The sequence below is a fragment of the Cannabis sativa genome, chromosome X, assembly GCF_029168945.1.
Source record: "Cannabis sativa cultivar Pink pepper isolate KNU-18-1 chromosome X, ASM2916894v1, whole genome shotgun sequence".
Lineage (NCBI taxonomy): Eukaryota > Viridiplantae > Streptophyta > Magnoliopsida > Rosales > Cannabaceae > Cannabis > Cannabis sativa.
The window spans coordinates 82,756,397-82,782,237 of NC_083610.1; the positions used below are offsets into that span (position 1 = coordinate 82,756,397).

Below are 25,841 nucleotides of genomic sequence, written 5' to 3' on the forward strand. Positions count from 1 at the left end.
ATTTCCATTATACAATCGGTGTGCGTAGGAGTGAGAGTGAATACGCGGCTGTATAGTGAAAAAGTCGTTGAAAGCCGCGTTTAAGATTGTAGGGCCCAAGAAAGGGCGGCAGTTAGGTGAGTCTCGATGAAGATTCATTTTGACATTATTATGGTCACATCACACATAATGCTATAAATTTCATACATTCAATTTCTCAAAACCCAAAAATATTACATACATTTAATTTATTGCCATAATAATTGATTGCCCACCAAACCCACTCACTCACTCACTTCACTTAATTATTACCATACATACTTGATCTCTCAAGTCTCTCAGGCAAGATCATCTCTTTCTCTTCGATCAACCATGAAAGATACTGATTCACAATCACTGCCCATGGTTACCAGGAGAGAAAGCCCTAGACCACCCGTTACCCGTTTCTTCGGTAAGAGTTCGTACAAGTTCTGGGTTATAGCTGCGGTTCTTCTACTAGCTTTTTGGTCCATGTTTACTGGTTCCGTTACTCTCAAGTGGTCAACCGGTAACCTCTCTAGGATCTATGATGACTTTAACTCACCTACTTACGACGACGATCTAGACATTCTGGTTCGTTTTCCCCTCTTACCTCTCTCTGGTTTTGGTGTTTGGGAGTTTGATTAATTGTTTGTTGTGTGGGTTTATATTTAATTTCAATTAATAGGAAGTGGAGGAGCGAGTTAAGGTAGTGAGGCACATGTGGGATTTGTATACTCAGAGTAGAAGAACTCAATTGCCTCGATTTTGGCAAGAGGCTTTCGAAGCTGCTTACGAAAATTTGGTCAGTGATGTCCCTGCTCTCCGAGACTCTGCCTTCTCTGAGATTGCCAAGATCTCCATCCTCACCAATAATCTTGATCCTTTCCATCTTAAATCAACGGTTAGTTAATTTGATTTTTCAATTTTGAACAAGTTTTTTCTTCGTTTTTGGATATTCTGATTTTAGGTAGTTAAATTTAAACTGTTAAGACTGATATTTACGCTATGCAATTCTCTCATTTTATTGACTTTAATAATTTGATTATGAAATTGAGTGATTTAAAAGTACAGATTAACTTGATTAAAATTTGATATGGATAAAGAAACCTTGTTGACCTTTTTTTTGGCGTTGAATTTCGCGTGATGCTTTGGTTGAGTTGACTTGGATTAAACAAAATAAATTAATGAAATTATGATCTCTGTATCTAATTAGCTCAGCTAGTAGAACTCTGTAGAAATAATATAATTTCCACTGAATGGCTTTATTCGGAGAAGTGTTCAGTATAAATGTTTGAAAAGCTTTTGTTCTTAACAAACATTTTTGGATTTTCTTTGTTTATTTTATATTTTCTTTTTGAGAGAAACATGTTTGGATCTTATTTTATAATACTATAATAAGCAAATTGAGTTCTTAGGTGGCATATATGATATATAATAAGTGAAATTTGTTTAGGAATGGACTTAATAGTAAGTGAGAATGCTGACTGTCTTTTTTGGCTATATTATATTTTAATATTATGACATATATACATACAGGTCAGTGTAGAATCGAAGAAAAAGTCCAAGCATACAGAGAAAAGAAAGGACTTAAAACCATCGAAGATGGTAGATCCCAAGTAGTTTATATATGTTATAATTGGGTTATACTTAGACATTGTGTTTGGGTAATTATGACTAGTCTCCTTCCTAATAAACCCAGAAAAACGATTTGGGTTTTTAATGACTTCGTGTAATATGAATTCATACCTCTGTATTTTACAAAAGGAAAATGTTTCTCTAAAGAAAGAGAGAAAAGAAAGAAAAAAAAGTGAAAAGATAACTTATTGATGATCTTTGTTCATAGCAAATTTTCTTCAGATCGAATCAATGACATTATACATACAGAAAGCCAAAAAAAAAAACTATTTTTCATTTTCTAAAAAATAACAAATTAAAGCAATTACTTGGAAGAGAATAGAATAGGAATAAATTACTTGTTCAAGAGGGTAAGCCAGAAAACAATATTGTCCCACATGGATCAAATGTAAGAATATTTAGCCATATATAAAAATATGGGCTACTCTACTCATTTGATTCAAAATTGGTGAACAAAAATAGCCACCATCTTGGCAAACTCATGATCCAAATGTTGGATTGAGAAATTGGATTGAGAAATTACATACATACATACCTCCATCACAGTTGAGAAATACACGGGATAGCACATGCTTGACTTTGTAGAAATCCTCTCCTCTTTCGTCTACCCTTTCTTTGAATTGCTTAGCCATCTTTTTGATCACCATCTTCTTAAGCGTAGTAATGTATCTTAATCCATCCGAAACTCTCTTCAATCTACAACAATGGTTAATCTCCAAGTAATGAAGACTAGACAAAGCTCCTTCCTCAACCTTCCACTCTTTTAAGTCAAATACACATTTAATCTTGAGAGATTCCAATTGAGGGAAACCTCCTTCTGAGCACACCATCTCATGCCCCTTAAAGCTACTCATACCAATTGTGAGGACTCTTTAAACACGATAGTTTTTCCAGTGTTGCCATTGGATCATTCTCAAGACCACATTTACTCAAGCCTAACTTGATAAGGTTTTGAGAGAACTGGCTTGCTTCTGGTAATTTTATTATAGGCAACATCAATTTTAGCTTATAAATTCGAGGATATGATAGGAACAATATCTGTCATTTCGTGCCAGATTTCATTACCATTAGGATACACTTGTAAAGACAAAAGGCGATTGAATGTGACATTTGGGGGATCATGGTAAATTCTCCCCGAATCTTTAATTTCTTGAGATTTGTTAACTGCAGAAAATCACTCCTAGCAAGGTAAGTGATTGGAGCACCTACCAATGTTTGAAGATTTCCAACATTAGATAACTTCATCCCTCTACTAAAAGTTTTGCGACACAAATAGGGCAAGTATATATACCTTAGTTGTTTCAACATCCACAATACATTTGGTATAAGTATGCCATATGAACTGTGTACCTTTAAAGTCTGCAGATATCTCAAATTGCCAATGGAAGATGGGAAATTTTCCAATGAGATACCACCACCAATACTTAACAACCTTAGGTGAATAAGCTTTCCAATTTCATTAGGCAATCTGATGCCAAGGTTAATTCTATAATAAGAGCCATGAAGTTTGAAAACTCTAAGCATGAGAAAGCGATTAAACACAAGTCTCAGTTCATGTTTTCCGGGGTGATGGTTCCTGGTATCTACTATAAGACATCTAAGAGATTCATTTATAGTACTAACAAAACGAAAAACATCATTAGTACCATCATTGCACAGATGAATGGCAACCCTTCGTACATTTGTAGATGCATAATATAATGGCTTCTTCTTCTTCTCTGTTTCCCTCAAGTCAATGAACTTCATAAAGTTTTCATCTTCAGCTTTAGACAAGCACAAGTCTCTCATGAGATCATGAATGATAAATGTTTTCATTCTTCCTGTTAAACCATAATCTTTTACCTGAACCATGCTCCTTTTCACAAACTCAGTTAAGCAATCATATGCCACATCCTCGATAGTTTCTGTTGAACTTTCCCTCTGCAATATCAAACCTTCTGCTGTGAGCATATGGCATAATTCTTTTACTTGTATTGTGACATCTTCAGGGTAACGAGCCAAGTATAGGAAACATGACTTTAAGTAAGATGGCAACTCGTCATAACTCAAACCTAACACCCATGAAACACCATGGTATTCAGATTTAATTATGTATTTTCTTTCATCTCCTCCCACTCATTAACTGTTTGTTTTGTAGATAGAAGACCACTGAGCACAATGATGGCTAATGGCAAACCAGAACAGTGTCTAAGCATCTCTCTCCCAAGTTTTTTCATTCTTTCATTGTCTTTGGAGTCTGATAATACACACAAAAACAATTAAAGTAATATGATAAATAAAACTACAGTAAGAATAAAGAATATTCTCAGTTATATAATAAATTGAGATTGAAATGTATTACTTGTTAGTTTCTTCACAAAACATGAAGATTTGTTCTGAAACAGCTCCCAACTTTCATTCTCGTTGAGACACTGAGGTTCATGGATGAATCCATTTTTATCCGCATGCAAAGCTACATTCTTTATTCGAGTTGTTAGGAAAATCTTGCTGTCGGTTTCGTCATGGGGAGTGAATGGGAATGCAGCTTTTAGACGATCCCAAGTTGAAGTCCTCCAAATGTCGTCGAGGAGCACCAAACATTTTCTCTGCTTCTGAAGGTTGTAAAGCTCTTTGGCTATTTCACTATCGACCATGTTTTTGATTTCCTTCCGTTTTTCCTGTGTGGGAGAACTCAAGCCAAATAAGATTCCTTCCCATACTTGTCGCACTACACATTGTTGAGATATTGAGACCCAAGCAAAGCAATCAAAGTGATTTCTGACAGTAGGATGGTGGTAAACCTTTCTTGCAAGGGTAGTCTTCCCCAATCCACCCATCCCACATACAGAGATCACCCTATGCCAATCTAGAGTATGATTATTCTCTTTATTTGCTGTCAAATGGGCAACCAATTCTTTGATGTCTTTGCTGAATCCAACAACATCATTCCCCCCAAAATGAGAATAAGTTCGCCTCAACTCACTACGCTCTTGGATTTGGCTTGAACAAGTTTCTGCTGCCTTTTCCACTGATTTCTGTACTCCATATTTTTGAAGTTCTGAAGTCCATGTATCAATGTTGGATGAGATCTCCTCTATCCTTGCTCCAACTCTATGGACATCAACTCCTTCCTTGAAGATGCTAACAAACCTTTTCAGTACACTTATCACACCTCTGTTCTTTTTCAAAGCCACTTTGAAGGTGTAAGTTTCAATAACATCCTCCAAGGCATAAGAATTTTCTCTGACTTGGACAACCAATAGGCGAACTCTCTCATCACCATTTCTTACATAAGCATCTGCATCTTTTATGAAAGCCCTCATACATTGCAGCTTGATCTTTGCATTCTCTACTTGGCTTTTGACTCCATGCAAGAACTTGGCTTCATTAAGTAACAAGTCACTGAGCCTTTCAATCACAAACGAAACAATAGCCTCTTCCACTGCCATATCTTCTTCGTCTTCAGTAAATCAAACGTACTATGCAACTCTGTTTCAAGATTTCTATGACAACTTTGTCCAAGAACAATTGATAAGCAAAGGTGAATTTGAATATTGCTTGAAAGCTATCATTAATAATATTTTTTTTTTCTCGATTTCCTTATATCCACTTGTCAATAGTTTAAGGACATTTTTAACGAGCTTTAAAAGTTTGTCAAAATTTAAGTCAAAAATCTTAATTATGGCGACGAAGAGCGTATATGTGACGAGACCAGTTGACATCATGGGACTGCCACGTGGCGGGCTAGCATAAACCTCAAGCACCTGAGTTAACCCACGTAGACGCAGTGTATGGAAAAAGCATGTATTTTTGTCCTACTTTTGGGTTATCCCTTTCCAGCAAAATTTCGGACTTTTCAGGTACATACATACATGCAACATATATGCTATATGAGATAATACATCTTTCGCGTCTCTTTCTCTCTCTAGGGTCTGATCATCTTCATCCTGTGCATTTGCTCTGTTTGGTTACTGAAGTAAGAAATGTCTTTTCTTTTTGTTATCGATTAGGTGTATCTTGTTTGTTTGGTTTCAGTTGATGATTTGTATTTTAATCTCTTTTTCTTTTCTTTCTTTTTTCATTCGATGTTTTTGGTCAAACTAATGGAAAATGCTGGTAGAAGGACAATATTTTAATGTTTAAGCTTGGAAATTAATTATTATTGTTGTTGCTGCTGCTGCTATTTCTCCTTTGCGAGAATTCAGACGATGGTTAATGGAAGAGTTTTAGTTTTTCATAGATAATGGACTTACTTAGAGTCATCATTATTTGGGATTTTTTATTTTCCTACTAATGAAATGCAAGTAACGTGTAACATTTGAAATCCTGGTCATGATTACAAATATGCGTCGTTTTGCTTTTGCAGGCTCATGTTGAGGAGATTAAGAAGACCCATTTACGTGATTTGATGAATGATGCTCAACGATGCCACTCAATGATGGTGTACGATAATTCTTTTCAAGCTTTAGAAGTGTGTTTAATTATGAATATTCTTGTTTAGAATCTAGTTTGACACAGATTATATGTGTATATTTTACTTTTCTACAGTGAGTTTGGTGGGTTGCTATTGGATTACTGGCGGCAGAATGCCACACTTGCAACCATTGAAAAGCTCTTTAAATTAGCAGAGGTAGCCTCAGTTCACCCCTTTTAGTTTTTTAAACTGCCCATGTTGCTTGCTATTCTTTAGTAGCTTATCTGATTGTTGGTATTGACAATGTAGACAGCAAATCTCAAACACAAGATTAATCAAATGTTTGGTGGGGAACATGTAAGTTCAAGTTTATCTCTTGACTAAATGAAGTAATGTGATACAGGGTTTACTTGTTTCAAAGTAATGTGTTTATTAACTTTGTTGTGCTTATTAGAAAGCAAGAATTCATTGGTAGTTTGATGAACTGAGTGTCATTGCTGGTCTCTTGTCTATAAAATACCACAGAATATCCATTTGATGGTTCTTTGAAATTAATTGTTAATGTTTTTAAGCAAACTTGTTTCTCTTTTTTTTTTTTATTTATATATATGTATATTGTTTGATTATTTATGGGTGTTCTATCACTTCAGATAAATAGCACAGAGAATAGATCAGTACTCCATGTTGCTCTCCGTGCTCCTAGAGACACTGTTATTCAGAATGATGGGAAGAATGTGGTCCAGGATATTTGGAAAGTTCTGGACAAGATCCAGGAGCTCTCTGAGAGGGTCTGCAATGGTTCTTGGGTAGTCTTCCTTAGCCTGTTAATTTCACTTTTGTTGGATGTGATGCTTCAGTTTTCTAATAACTGAAAATTTTGTTAGGTTGGAGCTACAGGATTACCACTTACAGATGTGGTTGCTGTTGGGTCAGTTCAATGTTAAACTGTAGCTTAAATTCTTCAATAATATGGGATTTGTTTCTTGGGGAATTTTATGGTGATCTATATTATATAGTTGAATGGCTGAATTTGCTTCAAAGCTGCTGTAAATGAAAAAGGTAGAACAAATATGGAATTGAGCAAATCAAGAATGAAGATTGGTCCCATTTCATGTGGTTTCTTTCACTAAACTAAAATCTGTTTTTTTTTTCAGCAGAAAAAGTAAAATCTTTTTCTGTCATTTTGTTTTTCCCCCTAAAAGTTTTCTTGTCAAATATTTTAGCATTTTTCTGCTTGAAATTAATTATTGAAAAGATGTGCATTTAACCAGTCTCTCTACTGGTCCTCTTGAAATTAACTGTTGAAATGCCTGAAAGATGCTTTAACTTCCCCCTCTTGTGATTGCATACTATCTTCAGGCCTTCTGCTGTTGCTAGGCATATGGTAGCAGTCAGCACAAATCTTATGGTACTCTTTTAGTCATTGTATTCGATGATTAAGCACCGGTTGGGTCATTAGTACTAAATTATTTTTTCTGTTTCAGCTTGTGGAAAAATTTGGTATTGATCCTAACAATGCTTTCACATTCTGGGACTGGGTTGGTGGACGATACAGTGGTAAGTAGTTTACCTCTTTTTTTCGCTTTAAGATTGCCCCTTTTTGATAATTGATTGGAGTTTTAACAGCTGGTTGCAGTTTGCAGTGCTGTGGGAGTGTTGCCGTTGTCTCTTCAGTATGGTTTCCAAATTGTTGAGAAGTATGTATTTTATAATTGCTACAGTTCCACTGCATCATTAGTACTGAAATTTTTTATGGATAAATTTGCTTGTGCTCCAGCTGTCAATCAGATTAGTTTGAACTATTAATCTATTTTTCATCTCTAGTTACTAGGGGAAAGACAGATGAGAATATCTTAATTTGTTTGTATTGAATTTAACTTCATTTACCAATTATGCTATTTGGCATGTTTCTAATGCCATAACATTGTTTCTTTCATCTGGTGAAAGGTTCTTAAAGGGGGCCTCAAGCATTGATCAGCATTTCCACTCAGCACCATATGAGAAAAATATTCCTAAGTACCTGAACTGGTATTTTTTTTTGTCTCCATAACCAAGTGATTAATTTCCCTCGTGCAAATTTGATATGCAAGAAAGTTCAGTACAATTGCTTACGCAAAAAAACTGTTTCAAAGAGGACTGCCGTGTCACACTCTTTTCTTCCTTTCTTATTCATTCTTTCTCTTGATGAATAATACTAAGAGGCGCTAATGGTATTCAACACCACCCCACTAATATAAATGGATGTAATATGATAACTTAATGTTGTTGGACCCATTTGGTACCAGGATTAGTCTATATGGTGCTGAGCACCACCAATGCCCCATAATGCTCTTTCTTAATTGAACTTCAGAAGTGAGATTCAGTACAGGTTAATTTTTTAAACAAGACATCTGTTTATTAGGTGCTTTTAGGCTTGTTGAGCTTATGGAATGTTTCATTTCTTGGATATCCTGCAAGAGTCAGTGCTTACATCTACTTCAAGTTTATTTATTTCTTTACCATCCACCGAATAGATTGACTAAATATTTTTTTGCTTAGGCCATCTTACCTTACTCCCAAGCCCTGGAGAAGTTTGCCCCACACATTCAACAGGTAGGTCCACTTAGAGTGCTGCTTAGCTTACCTGCCTTTTTTTTTCTCCTTGAAGGTGTGTGTCGTTTTGTTGCATGCTCTTAATACCTTTCGTCTTGTAATTCTATGTAGGTTAGCATGGAAAGTAATGGCAAGGGTGTATCAATTGATGGAGTTCCGCTTCCCTACGAGGCTGGTGAAATTGACTTTGATGAACCTGGAACAAATGGTCAGCACAGTTTTTACCAACTAATTCATCAGGTATTGATAATTTGTTGGTGAAACTTTGTTAATTCTTTAACTTCAAGCTACATAAGTTAACCTCTCTTTATATCTACTGAAAGCTGCACTTAACTATTTTATGAACTTTCAGGGCCGTATTATTCCTTGTGATTTTATTGGTGTTGTGAAGAGTCAGCAGCCTGTCTACTTGAAAGGTTCTTTTTATTGATCTTTTTAGATCTAATATTTATTATCACGTGATTTTCTAGAAGTTTATAGTCTACTTCACAGAATTTTATATAATTCAAGGATGAATAATTTTGTTGCAGGTGAAGTGGTGAGTAACGATGAATAATTTTGTTGCTTATGGGAAGGTATTATGCACCATCATAGATGCTTTCTTTGTTCTTTGGAGAGTTTTATCTCATTTGCTCAATATTAATATTCCTCCTTGACCCAAAATAGGGGTTGGGTTAGTGGTTATGGAGTGATTTACAATCTCTTTTGGAAAATTTGGTAGCAAATTATAAAATAAAGAATGCAAGGGTGTTTCGGTGAGGGTTAGTAAATGCTGTATATTAGTCAACTTTTGGTGCTATTGTCATATTACCACATTTTATTTTTTATGAAAGCATCAGTCAGTTATTCCTTTCTCTAACCATTGAAGAGTTTTTTGTAGACCATAGAACAGGTGCAAAAGGAGAATGTGGCAGAGCATCTGGTTCCTCATAAGGTTATTTCCTTAATTTGTAGACTAGACATTGTTATCAGGTCAATGAATAGTGTACTAATTCTTGTACTTTCTTTCACAGACCTTCTCTCAGCCTTCTTCTACCTTCACTAACTGCTTACAATGTTGGCCAGGTATGCAGTTTTTTTCTTTGTTTATTCTTAACTTATTGTTATTTTTCATTTAAGGGAATGATTTAAAATAAGTACAATACTGTAAATGCTTCTTTTTATACATAACCACAATAAGCATATTTGGAGCAGATGACTTTGGACTGAGTTAATTGATAAGGCATTATTGAGGTCACATGAATTTCCACATATTTTTATGCCTTATCAATTAGATAGCTCGAGTCTAAACATATTTTTCTGAATTCTGCAGCTCTCACATTTGCTTGGTGAATGTATTAAAATTTGTAAGTTTTTGATGGAACTTTGTATGAAATTATGTAAAAATAGAAAAGTGAAGTGTGTGAGTAGGAGTCTCACATGGGATAGAAACACTACATTTGAAGTGTATATCTAGTGCAAGTTTGAGATATGGGTTTGGGCCCCAAGGGGTATCCAGTTTTGCGCGCATGGGTGAGGACTCACACACTGGACCACCACACGCGCGCGTCGCCGCCGTTTGTCCGACCGATCCAGACGGGTGAGGTGTCACTTTATTTTTTAAAGAAAAATTATTTAATTAAATAATTTATTTTTTATTTATTTATTAATTTATTTTAACACGTGATCAGAAGAGGTAAAACGCGATCAGTCAATGATCCGCCTTTTCCTCCCACGATCCAACTCCTCCACGAACGAACATTACCGTTTTCTTACCTAAGTCGTATCAGAACAACGTAAGAATATATCTTTTCAACATTAAAAAAAAAATATTTTCTCTCTTTACAATTTTTCTCTCGGTGCAGAACGTATCGTACTTATACAGAGGTTGTCTTATCCTGGGGACGCCGTGGTTGCTAGACTGCTGTGCACACTTCGGGCAGAGCTGCGAAACGTCTTAAAGAGAGCGACATTGGACCACCACTGGACCACCACACGCGCGCGTCGCCGCCGTTTGTCCGACCGATCCGGGCGGGTGAGGTGTCACTTTATTTTTTAAAGAAAAATTATTTAATTAAATAATTTATTTTTTTTATTTATTAATTAATTTTAACACGTGATCAGAAGAGGTAAAACGCGATCAGTCAATGATCCGTCTTTTCTTCCCACGATCCAACTCCTCCACGAACGAACATTACCGTTTTCTTACCTAAGTCGTATCAGAACAACGTAAGAATATATCTTTTCAACATTAAAAAAAAATCTTTTCTCTCTTTACGATTTTTCTCTCGGTGCAGAACGTATCGTACTTATACAGAGGCTGTTTTATCCTGGGGACGCCGTGGTTGCTAGACTGTTGTGCACACTTCGGGCAGAGCCGCGAAACGTCTTAAAGAGAGCGACATTGTTCGCGACTCAGCCAAATTATTCTATTGGTAATTCGTTCAGTTATTGTGTCTTGCCAATGTTCAGTTATTGGCAATCTATGAGCACAGAATTGCTGTGCAAGGTTTCGGGTGGGGCATCAACTCTTTTGATCAATGGGGAGTTGAACTAGGGAAGGTTAGTAACTGAGCATTACCTGGAAACTTTTTACGGACTATAATCATCTTGCAATAATGAAATTAACACATTTCTTTATGGAAAACTTCTGGTGTTATGTTTTCTACCATGCCTTATTAAAATAGCATGCCAACTTTAATAATTATGCAAAAAAAAAAGGTTTTTGGATAAAATTGTGTCACATTATCAGCTCCTTTTCTCTCTCAAACCATATTTCAAGCTCTCTTTTTCTCTACTATGATAGCATTACCACTACCTTCCTGTGGCAGTAGAGCACCCTTAACATTGTCCACACCATTGATGCTACCATCTCCTATCACCATTGGAACACCTATGGAAGCACCAATCTATTTTTCTTTCTCTAATGTTTTAATCAAAATCAAACTCAAAACTTAACTCCAGTAATATTTAACTTAAAACACTAATTTAAAGGTTTCTAATATATCTATGTATGATTTATTAGTTTGGCTCGCTCCACATTTAGAACTTTGAAAATCTGTAGAATTTTGAACAAAATGATGCTCACTAACTGTGCTTTTGTGATGCTCTCATTTGTCATAATTTTTAGGTAAGAAATAATGTTTTTGCGATGTTTCTATTTTTAATGATTTTTGAAGTTAAACATGATGCATTTGTAATGTTTTTGCGATATATTTGCAATGTTCCTGTTAAAACTTGATTTTAGACTAAAAATTAACTTTTAATGGGAGCATTGCAAAGGCATTGTTTTACTTCAAAAATTTATAATAAGTGAGAGCATTACAAAAGTATCGTTAGAGAGTATCGTAAAAGTATCCTTAAAAAAAAAAAAGGAGAGTATCGCAAAAAAATATCGTTGTGTTCAAGATTTTGTTGATTTCTTTGAAGTTTAGATTTGAAATAAAAATGCGAGCAAACCCAATAAATCATACATAAATGTGTTTTTAAATTAGTGTTGTAAGTAAATATTATTCGAGGGTTTGTTTTGGATTTCATTTTGTTAATTAAAACATAGATTGGTTCTTCTATGGGGTGTTTCAATAGTGGATGGAGGTGGCAACATTAATTGCGAGGGCGATGATAATGGTGGTGGTAAGGTTGAAATGGTGTTGTTGGGTGGTGGCGGGTGCCATGGTGGTAGAGCTTGAGAGAGAATGGGAGGGGTAAGGGCCTCGAGTCTTTTCCTCTTTTTTTTTTTTTTTTACGCAAACTCTTTTTCTACCACATTGTATAACATACTCTATTTTCGGTCCCATAATCAAATCATATCACATAGCTACTCAAGTTAGAAAACAACTCCATGCATCTCGCACCAAGAGTGAACCTGTCGAGGGCTTTGTTGAGGGCTTCAACTTTAGGACCGCAACGTTACTAAGAAGATATCTTGAGGTGTGTCATGTGTGAAACATATATTTCATTTCAGGGAAGGAAAGAGAGATAGATAAATGAATCTTGACTTGACCAAACCAAACTATATATATTCGACATTGCAGGCAAGTTCAAATGATCCTTCGTATTCTTCAACCCGTTTGCCCTGGATATAGTTGTATAACTTTTGTGTGCCTCCTTATTTTTGTATTGCATATATTTTGACATTCCAACTTGTTTTATATAGGGGTGTGCATAAATTGATCTAATCTAATGACAATCGACCTATCCAATTACAACTGGTCGACAAACATTGGATATTCAATTGGATCGGATCAGATCGGATGTTACTTTTGAATATCCAATTGGATCAGATCGGATGTTGGATGGGGTGTCTAAAAATTCAATACATCTAACATCCAATTGAACTAATTAGTATTTTCATTTAGTTTGGATGAGTAATTAGATTTTATATTGTTGTACCTAAAATATATATGTATATGTAAAAATTAAATTAAAATTTCTTTTTTTTTTTTGGATTAGATGGATCTAATTCAATTCAATACATACTAAACTTAAAATATTGGATGGATCCGATCCGATCAAAAAAAAAAAAAAACTAGCTCTAAAATATTGAATAAATTTAAATTAAACCAAAAAATATATATATAAAATACATCTAACAGATAGAATCGATTCAATCCAACATCCATTCGATATTGGATCGATTGGATAATTGAAACTAATTGTATCGGATCGAATGGTAAAATTTAACATGCAATATATAATTAGATTGGATCTGAATAAGCCTAAAAATATTAGATGTGGTCCAATGAATACCTCTAGTTTTATAAGTTGAAAAATACCACTTTTATTAATCAATTAATCAAATTTACCTCTAATTTTATATTTAATTGAAACATATCTCTTTTTATATGTATTGTATCAAAAATATCCTGACATAAGAGAGTCATGGAGAGTATCTTGAAGTGTTAGGGGCAAAATTGGTATAATGTTTAAAAAAAATAGATAAAAATGATAGACTTTAAAAAAAAGAGTAAAAATAAAAGAGGACAATATAAAAAAAGTATGGAGTGTAATTTCTTCATTATTATGTTTTGTTCAACTCAAATTTTGGGGAAGTAAAGTAAATACCCCCGAGTATTCTTTTTTTAAGTAAAATTCCCCTCGAGTATTTAAAATTGGATAATTTACATCTACACACTTTTTTTTACTATTATATTAATAATAACTTATTCCATTTCAGTAACAATTTCATTGTCGTTTTTTAAATTATTGTACTGATAATTATTTTTTTCATTTCTCTTTTTACTTGATAATTATTTTTTTTTCTTTTATTTGAACTTAGATTTCTACAATTAGCAATTAAGTAATTATACATAGAAAAAAGGAATTATTTCACAAATACACAAAGCTAATAAAAAAATTACAAAAATATAGTTTCATGGAATTTTAAATATTTTTACGATTTTTTTGATTTTATTTACAAAAAAATACAGTCTTTTTATGTTGTACTTTTGTTAATTTGCTGTTAATTTTTTATTATTTGTATGTTATTTTTTATTGTTGTTTTGATGTTATTTAGATGTTATTTTTATATTACTTTTATGTAATTTTTTTATTATTTTCGTGTTGTTTCTATGGAAAACCGTAAAAATGTAAAAAATATATTTATAAACGTAAAAATGTAATTTTTAATTTATCTTTGGAAAAAAACGAGTAAATACCATTTTGGACCCTGTATTTTGCAAAAGTTATAGATTAGACCCTGTGTTTTGTTAAATGACAAAATGGACCCTGTATTTTCTAAAATAGTAAAAATAGGACCCTGAGCTTAATTTTTGACAACTTTTTTATTAATACAACCAACTTGAAGACAATGCTTAATACGAACAGATACAAAAAATGTAAACAGTTTTCTCATAGCACTTTTAGATCGGATTATAATTAAATTTTATTTTGACAAAAAATCAATTCAGGGTCCTATTTGTACTATTTTAGAAAATACAGGATCCATTTTGTCATTTAACAAAACACAGTGTCCAATTGGTAACTTTTGCAAAACAGAGGGTCCAAAATAGTATTTACCCAAAAAAAATCAAATAAAATAGATATTTCTTTTTCTCTCCTCCCCAAAGTTAAAAAGAAATTTTAGTCACATCATTAAATGTATTTGGCCTAAAAAAATAGTACCATTATGACCATTTTTCAATGTGATCATTTTGAGATGGGGAAGTATATGATTTGTCACCAAAACAAAAGTAATTATTTAGTTGTTTACAATATTAATTATATATTTTACATTTCAACAATGTGTAAAAATAATTATAAAAATAAAAAATTTATAAATAAGTAACCAATTGGTTGTGTTAATCTATTAATTAAAATATCATTGACTACCACCAAATATCACAATATTTTTTATTGGCATAAGAAGCACTTTTTGTTTTTCATGATGGTGACAATGGAAACATATATTTTTTACACGTCAAAATGATCACATTTAACAGTAGTTTTTTTTTTTATTTAGTTAACCAAAAGTTAACTAATTTGAGAAAATTACATGTATTCATTTTATTTTATTTATTTTAATTTTTACTTCTATTTTTATATCCTTTAAGATATACCCATTTTTATAGATGATGTTCTCATTAAATCTCTTAAATTAATGTAAATTATATGTTAAACTTAAGTAGAGATTGAGAATATAATAGGCAATCCACTTAAAAAAAAAATAGATATATTTTAATAAAATATAATACGAAGGTATTTTTGATTAATGGATACAAAAAAATAGTATTTTTCAACTTATCCCAACTAATTTCACAATTAAACAAAATTTAATGTGCGAACCAAGTTCACGGTTACTAAAATTTAAGCAATATTAAGGTACCACAATGTGACTTTAAAATAATTAATTGATCATTAGTTCATATGTCTAAAATTTTTTCTAATAAGTTATGTGATTTATTTTATTTTATTGTAACACGTTAGTTTCTCAAAATAGATTGAAAGTAACATTGTTACAGAAAAGAAAAGAAAAACATAAAACTATATCTTAAACAATATAATATAAACTAAAAATAATGATATAGTTTTAAAAGTAACTAATCTAAAATAAATTTAAAGGTTATTCAAATATATTAATATAACCATAAAATAACTAATTAATTATCAACATGTATATAATTAAAATTTAGAAGTAATCAAAATGTATCTCAAATTATATAATACATAAATGATACTTTTATAAAAAAAATAACTTATTGGTTTCTTATCAGTATCATAAGTTACTGAAAAATTGCTTTTGAAATGTAGGAAAATAAGAAAACAAAAAGAATTTTGGAATTATTTCTATTTCACGCATATTAGTTTGGAATTAAGGTATTGTGGCAAGGTACTATTATAATTGAGTTTATTAAAGTATTTTTGTAATTATTTACATTTTACGAATATTTTAAAAAAAAATCCAAAAAAACTCTCATTAATAAACTTAAATACCAAAACATATTTAAATTTTGAGAAATGCCAAATGAGTATAAGATAGATTAAAAATTACTACTATGTTTTAAATACTAATTAGTATACATAAAAACTCATTAAAAAAATAAGAAGAAGAAATAAGCATTAAAATGTATCTAATCCTACAACATATCAATGTAGAGAATTGAAAAGCATGGGTCATCTCTTCTAGGAAATTCTATTCAATCGTGTCATATGCCTTGTGCAAGTCAAGGCAAGTCAAGTTTGATCATATAATTGGCCCTTGTAGCTTTTCTTCCATAGTGTCTAACAAGATCTTGACATACCATTATATTATGAGCAATCAATCTACCTTTAACAAAACCTCATTGATTTTGAGCCCCAATATTTGAAAGAATAATTTTGAGCCTCGAGCAAATGAGTTTAGTTGCAGCCTTATACAAGACATTACAACAGGCAATATGTCGATATTCACCTATTGTATTAGGGCATTTACATTTCGGCACAAGAGTTAAAACTGTATATTAAGTTATTTTGGTGTAGTATTTTTTGAGGTTTTTGTCTTATAATTTTTTTTTTATTTGCATAATATGATAAACTTTAATTGATTTATATGTCATAGTTGAATTGTTTTCTAGTTGTTTTTGTATTTGTTGTTTAGTTATTTTGCGCTGAGAAAAGAAGCCCTGCATGTTGAAACCCACTTCGTCTGAATATGCCACGTGGCAACTACTGTTGCGTTCTGATGCTACAGTTTGTGAGTGTCAGGCAACTCTGAAGGCTTTGTCTCTCACTCGAGTGTGAGTTTCACTCACCCACATAGCCACATGTGTGTCACACTTCTCCTTGCGCATTTGGGAGAGTTTTTCTACCGTATATTTGTAAATAAAAAAGGGGTTTTTTCATTAGTGTACAACAAAAACAATTATATTACAAAAAATGTGCAAAAAAACACAATTTTAAAAATGTACACATTTGAAAACATATTTACAAAAATTCATACATATTTTTAATTAAATTATAATTGAAATATTAATGATTCAACTTTCTATATTTAGATTTGGATAATAAATATTTATGTCTTGATATGGTATTAATGAAAAGGCCACAACTAATTAACAAAATTTGTATATTAATAATTTAAAAATTCTATTTATAAACAATATTATTTGTTGTTCTCATACAACTCACGGCAACATCATTTATAACATAAATGCAATATTTTTAAAATTTAAAACATATATAATCATAATTTTATTGATTAACACATGAAATAAAAATCCCAATCCTAATATAAATAAACACATGAAAATAAACACGATGAATAAATTTATATGAAAAGTACTTAAAATACACACATGAAAAAAAAAATAAAACCAAAAAATAAACAAAACAATAACATAGATGAGAAGATGATTTATAAAAAATATACAGATGTAATATTTTAAATATAAGACATAAAAAAATAATTAACGATTAAAAATAATAAACAGTTTTAAATTAATAATAAAAAGCGAAAAAAATACATTAAAAAATAAACAAAAATAACCCATCAAGTTTAACAAAAACATATATAAATTAAAAAAAAAATACTAAAACCAAATAAACAATATTAAAAAAATATTACAACACAATACACAACAAAACATAATAAAAAAACCACAAAACAACAAAAGAAAAAAAACAACTAACAAAGATAAAAAAAAAACAAAGAAATGACATTTATAGATGGAGCATGAATAATTTTTCCACCAAAAAAATACATTAAAAAAATAAACAAAAACAACCCATCAAGATTAACAAAAACATATATAAATTTTAAAAAAAAAACACTAAAAATAAATAAACAATATTAAAAAAAATATTACAATGCGATACACAACAAAACATAATAAGAAACACCAAAAAAAAAAACAAAAAAAAAAAACAACTAAAAAAGATAAAAATACCAAAAAAAAAGGACCTTTATAAATGGAGCATGAATAATTCTTCCACCAAAAAAATACATTAAAAAAAATAAACAAAAACAACCCATCAAGTTTAACAAAAACATATATAAATTTAAAAAAAACACTAAAAACATATAAACATATTAAAAAAATATTACAATACCATACACAACAAAACATAATAAGAAACACCACCAAAAAAAAAAAAAAAAGAAAAAAAAAACAACATATATAAAATAAAAAAGAATGAATGAATGAAAAGTAAAATATGGAACATATATATATATCACTAATTCAAAATATATGTTAATTAACATTAAAATATATTAAATTGGCTTGATATGATCATATGTATAATTAATATCAATTTTTAATATTTTTCCAATAAAATCTGATAATATAATCTTTTTAATAATCATATAACATAATTAGAATTTGATAATTATGATTAGATTATGATAATATACGTATAGCTATAAGTTTTTTAATAATCATATAACATAATCAGATTATTAGTTTTCATTTCCCTTGCAATTATGATTATATATGATTTCAATTTTAAAAATATAACAGTTATGATATTCACGTGAGTTGTATGATAACAAATTTATAATTAGAATCTTTTATGTTTTTTAATTATTAATATATATATTTTGCTAATTAGTTGTGGCCTTTTCATTAATATCATATCAATTGGTTATAAATATTTATTATACAAATCTATATATAGAAAGTTAAATCATTAATATATTTATTATAATTTAATTAAAAATATGTATGAATTTTTGTAAATATGTTTTGAAATGTGTATATTTTTAAAATTGTATTTTTTTGCACATTTTTTGTAATTATTTAGAAAAATGTATACATTTATGTAAAATGCCCAATAAAAAACTTTGAAAATAGTATATTTGAAAGGGAAAAAAACAAAAAAATACAAAAAAGGAAAAAAAAATTACAAAAATACTTTGGGCCGGCCCATTAAACATTTATACAGTCCACATACAAATATTTACAAAAATACCACATGCACTAAGCCTTCAGCTGTACAGAGCGAACCATGAAGATGAAAATACACGCTCGTTTCAAAACCGCAAAGCAACCAAAATGAAACCAAAACGAGAAAAATACAACTATTAATTCTGGCAAAATTAACTGGAAAAGAATACCTGCAATGATCTAAACTGAAAATGACGAAAAAAAAATCAGAAAAACTGTGAAGAAACTGAAATTACACATTTGTTTTCTGTTTTATTCGATCAAAACAACTCCCCCTAATATCGAAATCCAGATTCATGAAATGTAGATCTGTAACAAACAGATCTGGACCTCCCACCAAATTCAAAACAATGTATGATGTGAAAATTTTTAAAAAAAACCTCATGAATAATACATCTACGTTATATACAGTTACATTTTGATTTATTTTTTGTGTTGGTTGCCTTATAGTTGCATTATCGTTTTATGATAGTTTATATATTATGCAAGAATTTAATTTGATGGGGACTAAGAAATAGTAGTTATACATAGTAAGTTTTGTGCAAATAGTTGCATATTAATTTTATAGTGAAATAACATATGCAAGTAGCAAAACTATAATAAAACTACAAAACAACTGTATACAAACTAAAATACAGGAAAAACTCTTTGAACATCAACATCCATGATAAATCTCATTGTTACCCATTGATGATATAAAAATGGACAGGAAACAACTAGATAAAAAATATATTAAAAAAATACATACAGAAGGTGTAAAATTTCAAATATGGGAGAAAACCAAAAACAAACCAAAAACAAACCTCGGTTCGAACATCAGCACCAACATTAGCTTTTTTCCCAGAAACGTTGACAATGAAATCTCTGCACACTATTCTCTAATATTGTTGCACGTGAATGTTGTATATCATCAGTTTTTTCAATAGCAATGCTATATATGTTCATCACTCTTTCAATAGTGATTTTTATTGACTTAATTAGACACACTAACATGCGCGTTTTTAATTTGTACAAATAATATTAGACTGATTTTGAGATATTTCAAAAATAAAATCTTAGAATCGTGGTGCTGTTGGTATTGGTATACCTAATTTCCTAATATCTACTATATATGTTGACAATAATATCATTGTGTACGTCTCAAAAATCTTCACTACGTGTGCATATCATATATGTATATATATAGTTCTCCCTTGATTGATAGAAGTCAATCCTAGACCTAAGCAACAATATATAAGAAACTAGCTTTACAATTAAAAATTAAAAATAAAAAGAAAAGAAGAATTATTATGGAAAAAAAAATTAAAAATTAAAAAACTGAAAATAAAATTAAAAATAAAAAATTAAAAACTGAAATAAAATTAAAAATAAAAAATTAAAAACTGAAATAAAATTAAAAATAAAAAGAAAAGAAGAACTGTTATGGAAAAAAAATTAAAAATTAAAAACTGAAAATAAAATTAAAAATAAAAAATTAAAAACTGAAATAAAATTAAAAATAAAAAATTAAAAACTGAAATAAAATTAAAAATAAAAAGAAAAGAATAAAAAAAGAGAGTGAAATGATGGATTGATTGATAGAAAATGAAAAAAGAGATGGAAGAGAGTAGGATTTGATTGATGATGGATGAAATGATGACTAAGTGGTATTTGTGTAATAAAACCAACTTTGTAAGTAAAAATGTAAACATAGGCGTGTATGAGTAATTTTGTAATAAATTGTGTAAAATAAATTTTTCATGTAAAAATTTCTATTTGAAATTAATAAATAATATAAATGTTTATTTTTGCTTGTAGTAGTATAAATATTTATTTAAAGTAATATTAATTCAAAATAGAAAAAACTCCATTCTTTAATAATATATTAAGAATGTATATTTTTAATTTCTAATAATTAAAGAGGGAGTGTGAAACCTTCTATTAATGGAAGAATTCTAAATTAAGAATTTGGAAGGATTTACTCTCCATCTAACTCTGTTCCCTCCCCTAATTTCTCTTGCCAAATAAGTAGATTTATTATCTCCTCCCATTTCTTTCATTCATCTCCTCTCCATCCACTCACTTCTTCCTTCTACCAAACATAGTATTAAACTTACTACGAAAAGGCAGAAGGAGAGTAATAAAAGAATGTATGGTGGTTTTAGGAAAACTTCCTTTAGATGTTGGACCAATTGGAATATTCAAAGGTGTTGAAGTGTCCTCCATAGTTGGTGGTGATTTTTTCTTCAATCAAACTTACAACTTAAATTTGTGTATTCTTATATGGTGCATGTTGTGTGGTGGCTTAAATTTATATGTTTTAAGATATTGTAATATCTTAAAACATATACAACTTAAATTTGTGTGTTCTTATATGGTGCATGTTCTAACGTAATATCCCTATAGGACCTGACCTTTATGGTCTAACTTGACCAGAACATGTACAATCTACCGTCAAAGCCCTCAAACTCATAAGGCCTAGTAAGAAAGCATAATCAAACCCAAAATAATCACGTAACATTTATCTCATTTAATACGCCACTTTGTTAATAACTATGCATCTACACTAATATAACACGCCACATTATTTATAATGATGCCACCACATCTTAGATCTATTTTGTATAGACACCGCGTGTTATGCCCACATGTCTATTTAGTTTATAATGCCTTATTAGGATTTATCTTGGTTTGATTACCAAGTCTAATCTAATTATATCTTAGATGCATAACCCTTGTCATTTATCCACACAACTTATTTAACATATTTTCATATATAGGAACTTTTAGAATGATAGCCCTAACACTTATTCCTATATATGTAACTACATAGCATATAAAAGGTGTCATAGCATTAAACTCTAAGTGTAAAGTTCACTTTCTTACCTAGATTCCAACGTAAGTGGAGAATTCCAATTGACAGATAATCTTGATTAACAAACTCAGGTACAAACACAATAGAATTAATTTCCAATCACATAACAATATTTATAAATAATTAGGTTTCAAAATATAGACTAAATGGTAGAGTTCTTCACAAGATTTTCAACGATATAAACATTCAAAATGGAGCTAGAAATAAAAAATTATCGCCAAAACAAGATACGAAAAATTTCGGTTCTATTGAACTATAAGGGCCGGGACTCTGCAACTAAGGTCGTGGCTCTCTTGTTACAGAGAGCAAAAACAACGAAAAAAAATAAAGGTCGCAACTCCCAAGAATAGGGTCGCGATGCCTAAATTAAAAATCAAGATTTTTTACTCTAAAAATACACCAAAATACAACTTAGAAACTTGAAATTTAACTTAAATTCATGCTCAAAGTTTAAGTTTCAGCTCAAAAACATCGCATACCAAAATACATGAAGCAAAACAAGATTAAAACCCACTAATCAACTTCAACTATGACTCTAATTATCATAGCTATGCAATTATCACCCAAAAACATCATCATCAGTACTCAAATTCAAGAACGGCATATATGAACTCAAATCCTAAAATTAAATTAAAAAATTCAAATATTAAAGAATCAAATTCATACCTCAATTAGATTGCACAATCACTAACTATAGGATTCACCAAGCAATCAAGTAAAAACTAAGTTTTTTTCACAAAGAGGGAAAGAGAGAATGAAAGGGGCGATGAAGCTCTTCAAGGCTGAAAGAAATATGAATATCACTTATATTAAATAAAATTCCTTTATCAACATAGCAATAAGTGGCAACAGGCTACAAACATCATAAAATGGATCAAAAGGCATTGACATTTCATTAACTCACACAATTAATCAAATAAAATTATTTAATAGTCATAACACATAATATGATTCTGAACTCAGTCTCAATCAAAATACCTATTTATAATTATACCGCACTAATTTGTCGAAAATTACTTATATGCTAATTAGGATTTTTGTCCCCTGAACTTTAGCATATACCAAATTATGCCCCATCAACTTTTTTGGCTGTTGAAAATTCCTCTAAATTATTAAAATTGTTGGATTTAAGGACTTTTGTCCAATTTTATTTAATTTTGTACTAAATCATGCTCCCTAGACTTTGATATTTACCAAATCATGTTCCTCGAACTTTGACATTTGTCAAATCATGCTCTCTGAACTTTCACCTTTATTAGACTTTTCTTACTAAAATTAGACAAAAGTCCTTAAATCAAATAATCTTAATAGTTCAGAAAGAATTTTTAACGGTCTTCAAAGTTCAGGAGGCACGATTTAGTACATGTCAAAGTTCGGGAGGTAAAAATCATAATTAGCCTTACTTATAACACAATAAAACGAACACACTACATAATAATATAGTCAACTAGCAAATAACATAATAAAATTACAACTTTACTCTTATCGGGTCAAAATTATAGAAAACATCCTTATACACATAAATGAGGTCTTAAATTCAAATATTCACATATAATTAATTATATAATTTCCCATTAATTAAGTTAATTAGATTTTTTTTTTTTGGTAAATAAGTTAATTAGAAATGTTAATCCATGTCTCATTTTTAGAATATTACATCCGTGGGTTCTTCTTTAGTTGTAAGGGCAATTGCTCTTCTAGATGACTTATAGGTGCAACCTTTTATCCCTATTTGAGTTATTGATCTACTCTAAATAATTGTTGGTGACTAAAATTACAGTAGTTTTAAATTTTGTGTCATAAATCATAGAGTGCTATAAATATAATGTATATGTATTTTTTAGCCCATGTTTATAAAGTTTAATTCCAATGATAGTGTAAATTTGACATACATTAAACATTGTACTAAATTCGGCTCAAAATAAAAATATAGCATGTATCAAATTTTACACCATAATAAATATTATTTTTTTATTTACTCTTTTCCACTCATTGTAATTAATAACTTTTTTATATTTTATTTATATATTTAATAGGTTTTTTAATATTTAATTTAGGGATTTTTTCATTTTTACATTTTTTTTTGCTTTTATACGGAAAAACTAACGGGGCAACTCATGCATCAACCACCGGAACAACTCAAACTGTAAAATGAAAAAAAAAAAAAAAGTTAAAAAATAGTATATGGAGTGATTTCTAATTTATTGGTAATTATTAATGATATTTTATTTTTTAGACTAATTGTATCTTAAAATATTATTTTGTATTGAAGCACAATTATAAATGTTGTGCTAAATATAATATTATTTATTTTTGTGTCAAATTTAATATAATATTTATATCTTACAGATTAGAGATGATTGAGTATTTTGAGTGGACGATAATAATCCAAGTTAACATGATGCCTAATTTCTCATACAAAACATTATTAATAAAACTCTATTATGAAGTGTAATTGCCATTAATACAAAAATAACATTTCACGTTAGTCAATGTCTTAATTAAATTCGTTGACATTGTAGGTTTATGGTATGTTGGACAACTAAGTGCAATTGGCTTCTACATTAAATTATATTTTCATTTTGCATTTTTATTAATTCATTCTGTATTTTAACTTATGAGTTTACGTGTAGGAATAGTTTGGCCGTATTTTTTTGGGGGTATTTAGTATATGTGTTCATGAGTTTATATTATTATAAAACTAGAGTTAAGCTATTTTTTTGTGGTTTTTTTTCTTCACTGGATGAATACGAATCCGTGTTATGCAAATGGATAATATGGAATTTGCAAATTTGAATTATTAGTATTATTATTTTTGTTTAAATATTTCTACTTTCATAGTGTATCATCGACGCAAATGAGTCTACTGCGTTAGTGTGTCATTAACGCAAAAGCTCTTCAATGTTAGTTAGAAAATGATGCGAAATGAGTAAGGGTAAAACTTAGGGTAATTTTAAAAATATACTTTTTATGTTTTATTTATAATTTTACGGTTTAAAGTTTTTATTTAAAAAAATACGTTTGTAAAATTTTAAAATTATAAAAATACACTTTATGTAGCAAAAAGCAAAAAAATAACGAGAAATCAACCTCACGATAACTATAAATTAAACTATAAAACAATCTAAAACAACTAAAAAACAGTCTAATGACAACTATAATTCAACTATGATAAAACAATTAAAAAAGTATTTTATTATTTTTACTAAAAATATATTTTTGTAAATAAAAAAAAATAAAGCGTAAAAATAAAAAACAAATCATAAACGTATTTTTGTAATTTTGGTTTATAAATTTTCTAAACATTTATTCATTTGCAATGATGGTGAAATATTAATGAATGGCTACCATGACCCCAACCAAGTTATACAGAAGTCCTCAAAATAAAATATCACAATTTATATATAAGATTAGTCCCAATGCAAACAAAGTAACTAAATTACTAAGAACTTGATGCTTATACTAAAGAATATAATTATTATTTCACAATAGTACGTTTTATTCTTTTTTTTGAACAAAAAATACTGTTCATGATCTCACGGTATTATATATAAAAACATTGAACTATTTCTTAAATATTATATAAAATCTCATCGTGTATTTTTAATTTAAAATAATTTAAATTGGATATTTGTGCTTTAATTAACATATGTAAAGCAAACTATTAAAAGATTAAAAATTAGGCAAAATATTGAAGTAGAATAAAAAGATTTTATTTTACTTTCTTTTGGTTTTGCATGAGAAGTGAAAAGTACAAAAAGGATTAAGTTGAAGAGTTTTGGGCTTATAAATATGAGTCACACGATTTGCATGAATTCCCATTCCCTTTTCAAGAAAGAAAAAAAAAGAAGCTCACAACTTTGGTCTGTCACACTTCTCAGCCGTTGATTAGTACACTTTGGATTTGTTCTATGCTAAAACGCCACACATCATGCTGTTTTGATGTCTTTAAAAAAGCACTTACATGAGTTTTTTATTTTTCCTATTATTTTTTTTTAAATAATTTTTTGTTTACTATATATTATTT

At 29.9% G+C, this 25,841-nt stretch overlaps 1 protein-coding gene and 2 pseudogenes across 1 annotated transcript; 2 read left to right on the forward strand and 1 right to left on the reverse strand.

Annotated features, from left to right (window-relative positions):
• The first annotated feature begins 186 nt into the window (after positions 1-186).
• LOC115700640 (uncharacterized) lies at positions 187-1,830 on the forward strand. The gene is made up of 3 exons (XM_030628254.2): positions 187-591; positions 686-901; positions 1,537-1,830. Exons 1-3 carry the CDS (start codon positions 352-354, stop codon positions 1,618-1,620), a joined length of 540 nt encoding a protein of 179 aa, XP_030484114.1. The 5' UTR covers positions 187-351; the 3' UTR covers positions 1,621-1,830.
• A 284-nt stretch (positions 1,831-2,114) lies between these two features.
• On the reverse strand, positions 2,115-5,063 carry LOC115696616 (putative disease resistance protein At1g50180; annotated as a pseudogene).
• A 407-nt stretch (positions 5,064-5,470) lies between these two features.
• LOC115700647 (glucose-6-phosphate isomerase, cytosolic-like) lies at positions 5,471-13,107 on the forward strand (annotated as a pseudogene).
• Positions 13,108-25,841: the final 12,734 nt, after the last annotated feature.

What these genes read in the sequence shown, in the direction of transcription:
- LOC115700640 (XM_030628254.2), top strand. Translation starts at nt 352, where the DNA reads ATGAAAGATACTGATTCACAATCACTGCCCATGGTTACCAGGAGAGAA. An exon ending in ACGACGATCTAGACATTCTG is followed by an intron (nt 592 to 685) that starts GTTCGTTTTCCC and finishes TTCAATTAATAG; the next exon opens with GAAGTGGAGGAGCGAGTTAA. An exon ending in CTTTCCATCTTAAATCAACG is followed by an intron (nt 902 to 1,536) that starts GTTAGTTAATTT and finishes ATATACATACAG; the next exon opens with GTCAGTGTAGAATCGAAGAA.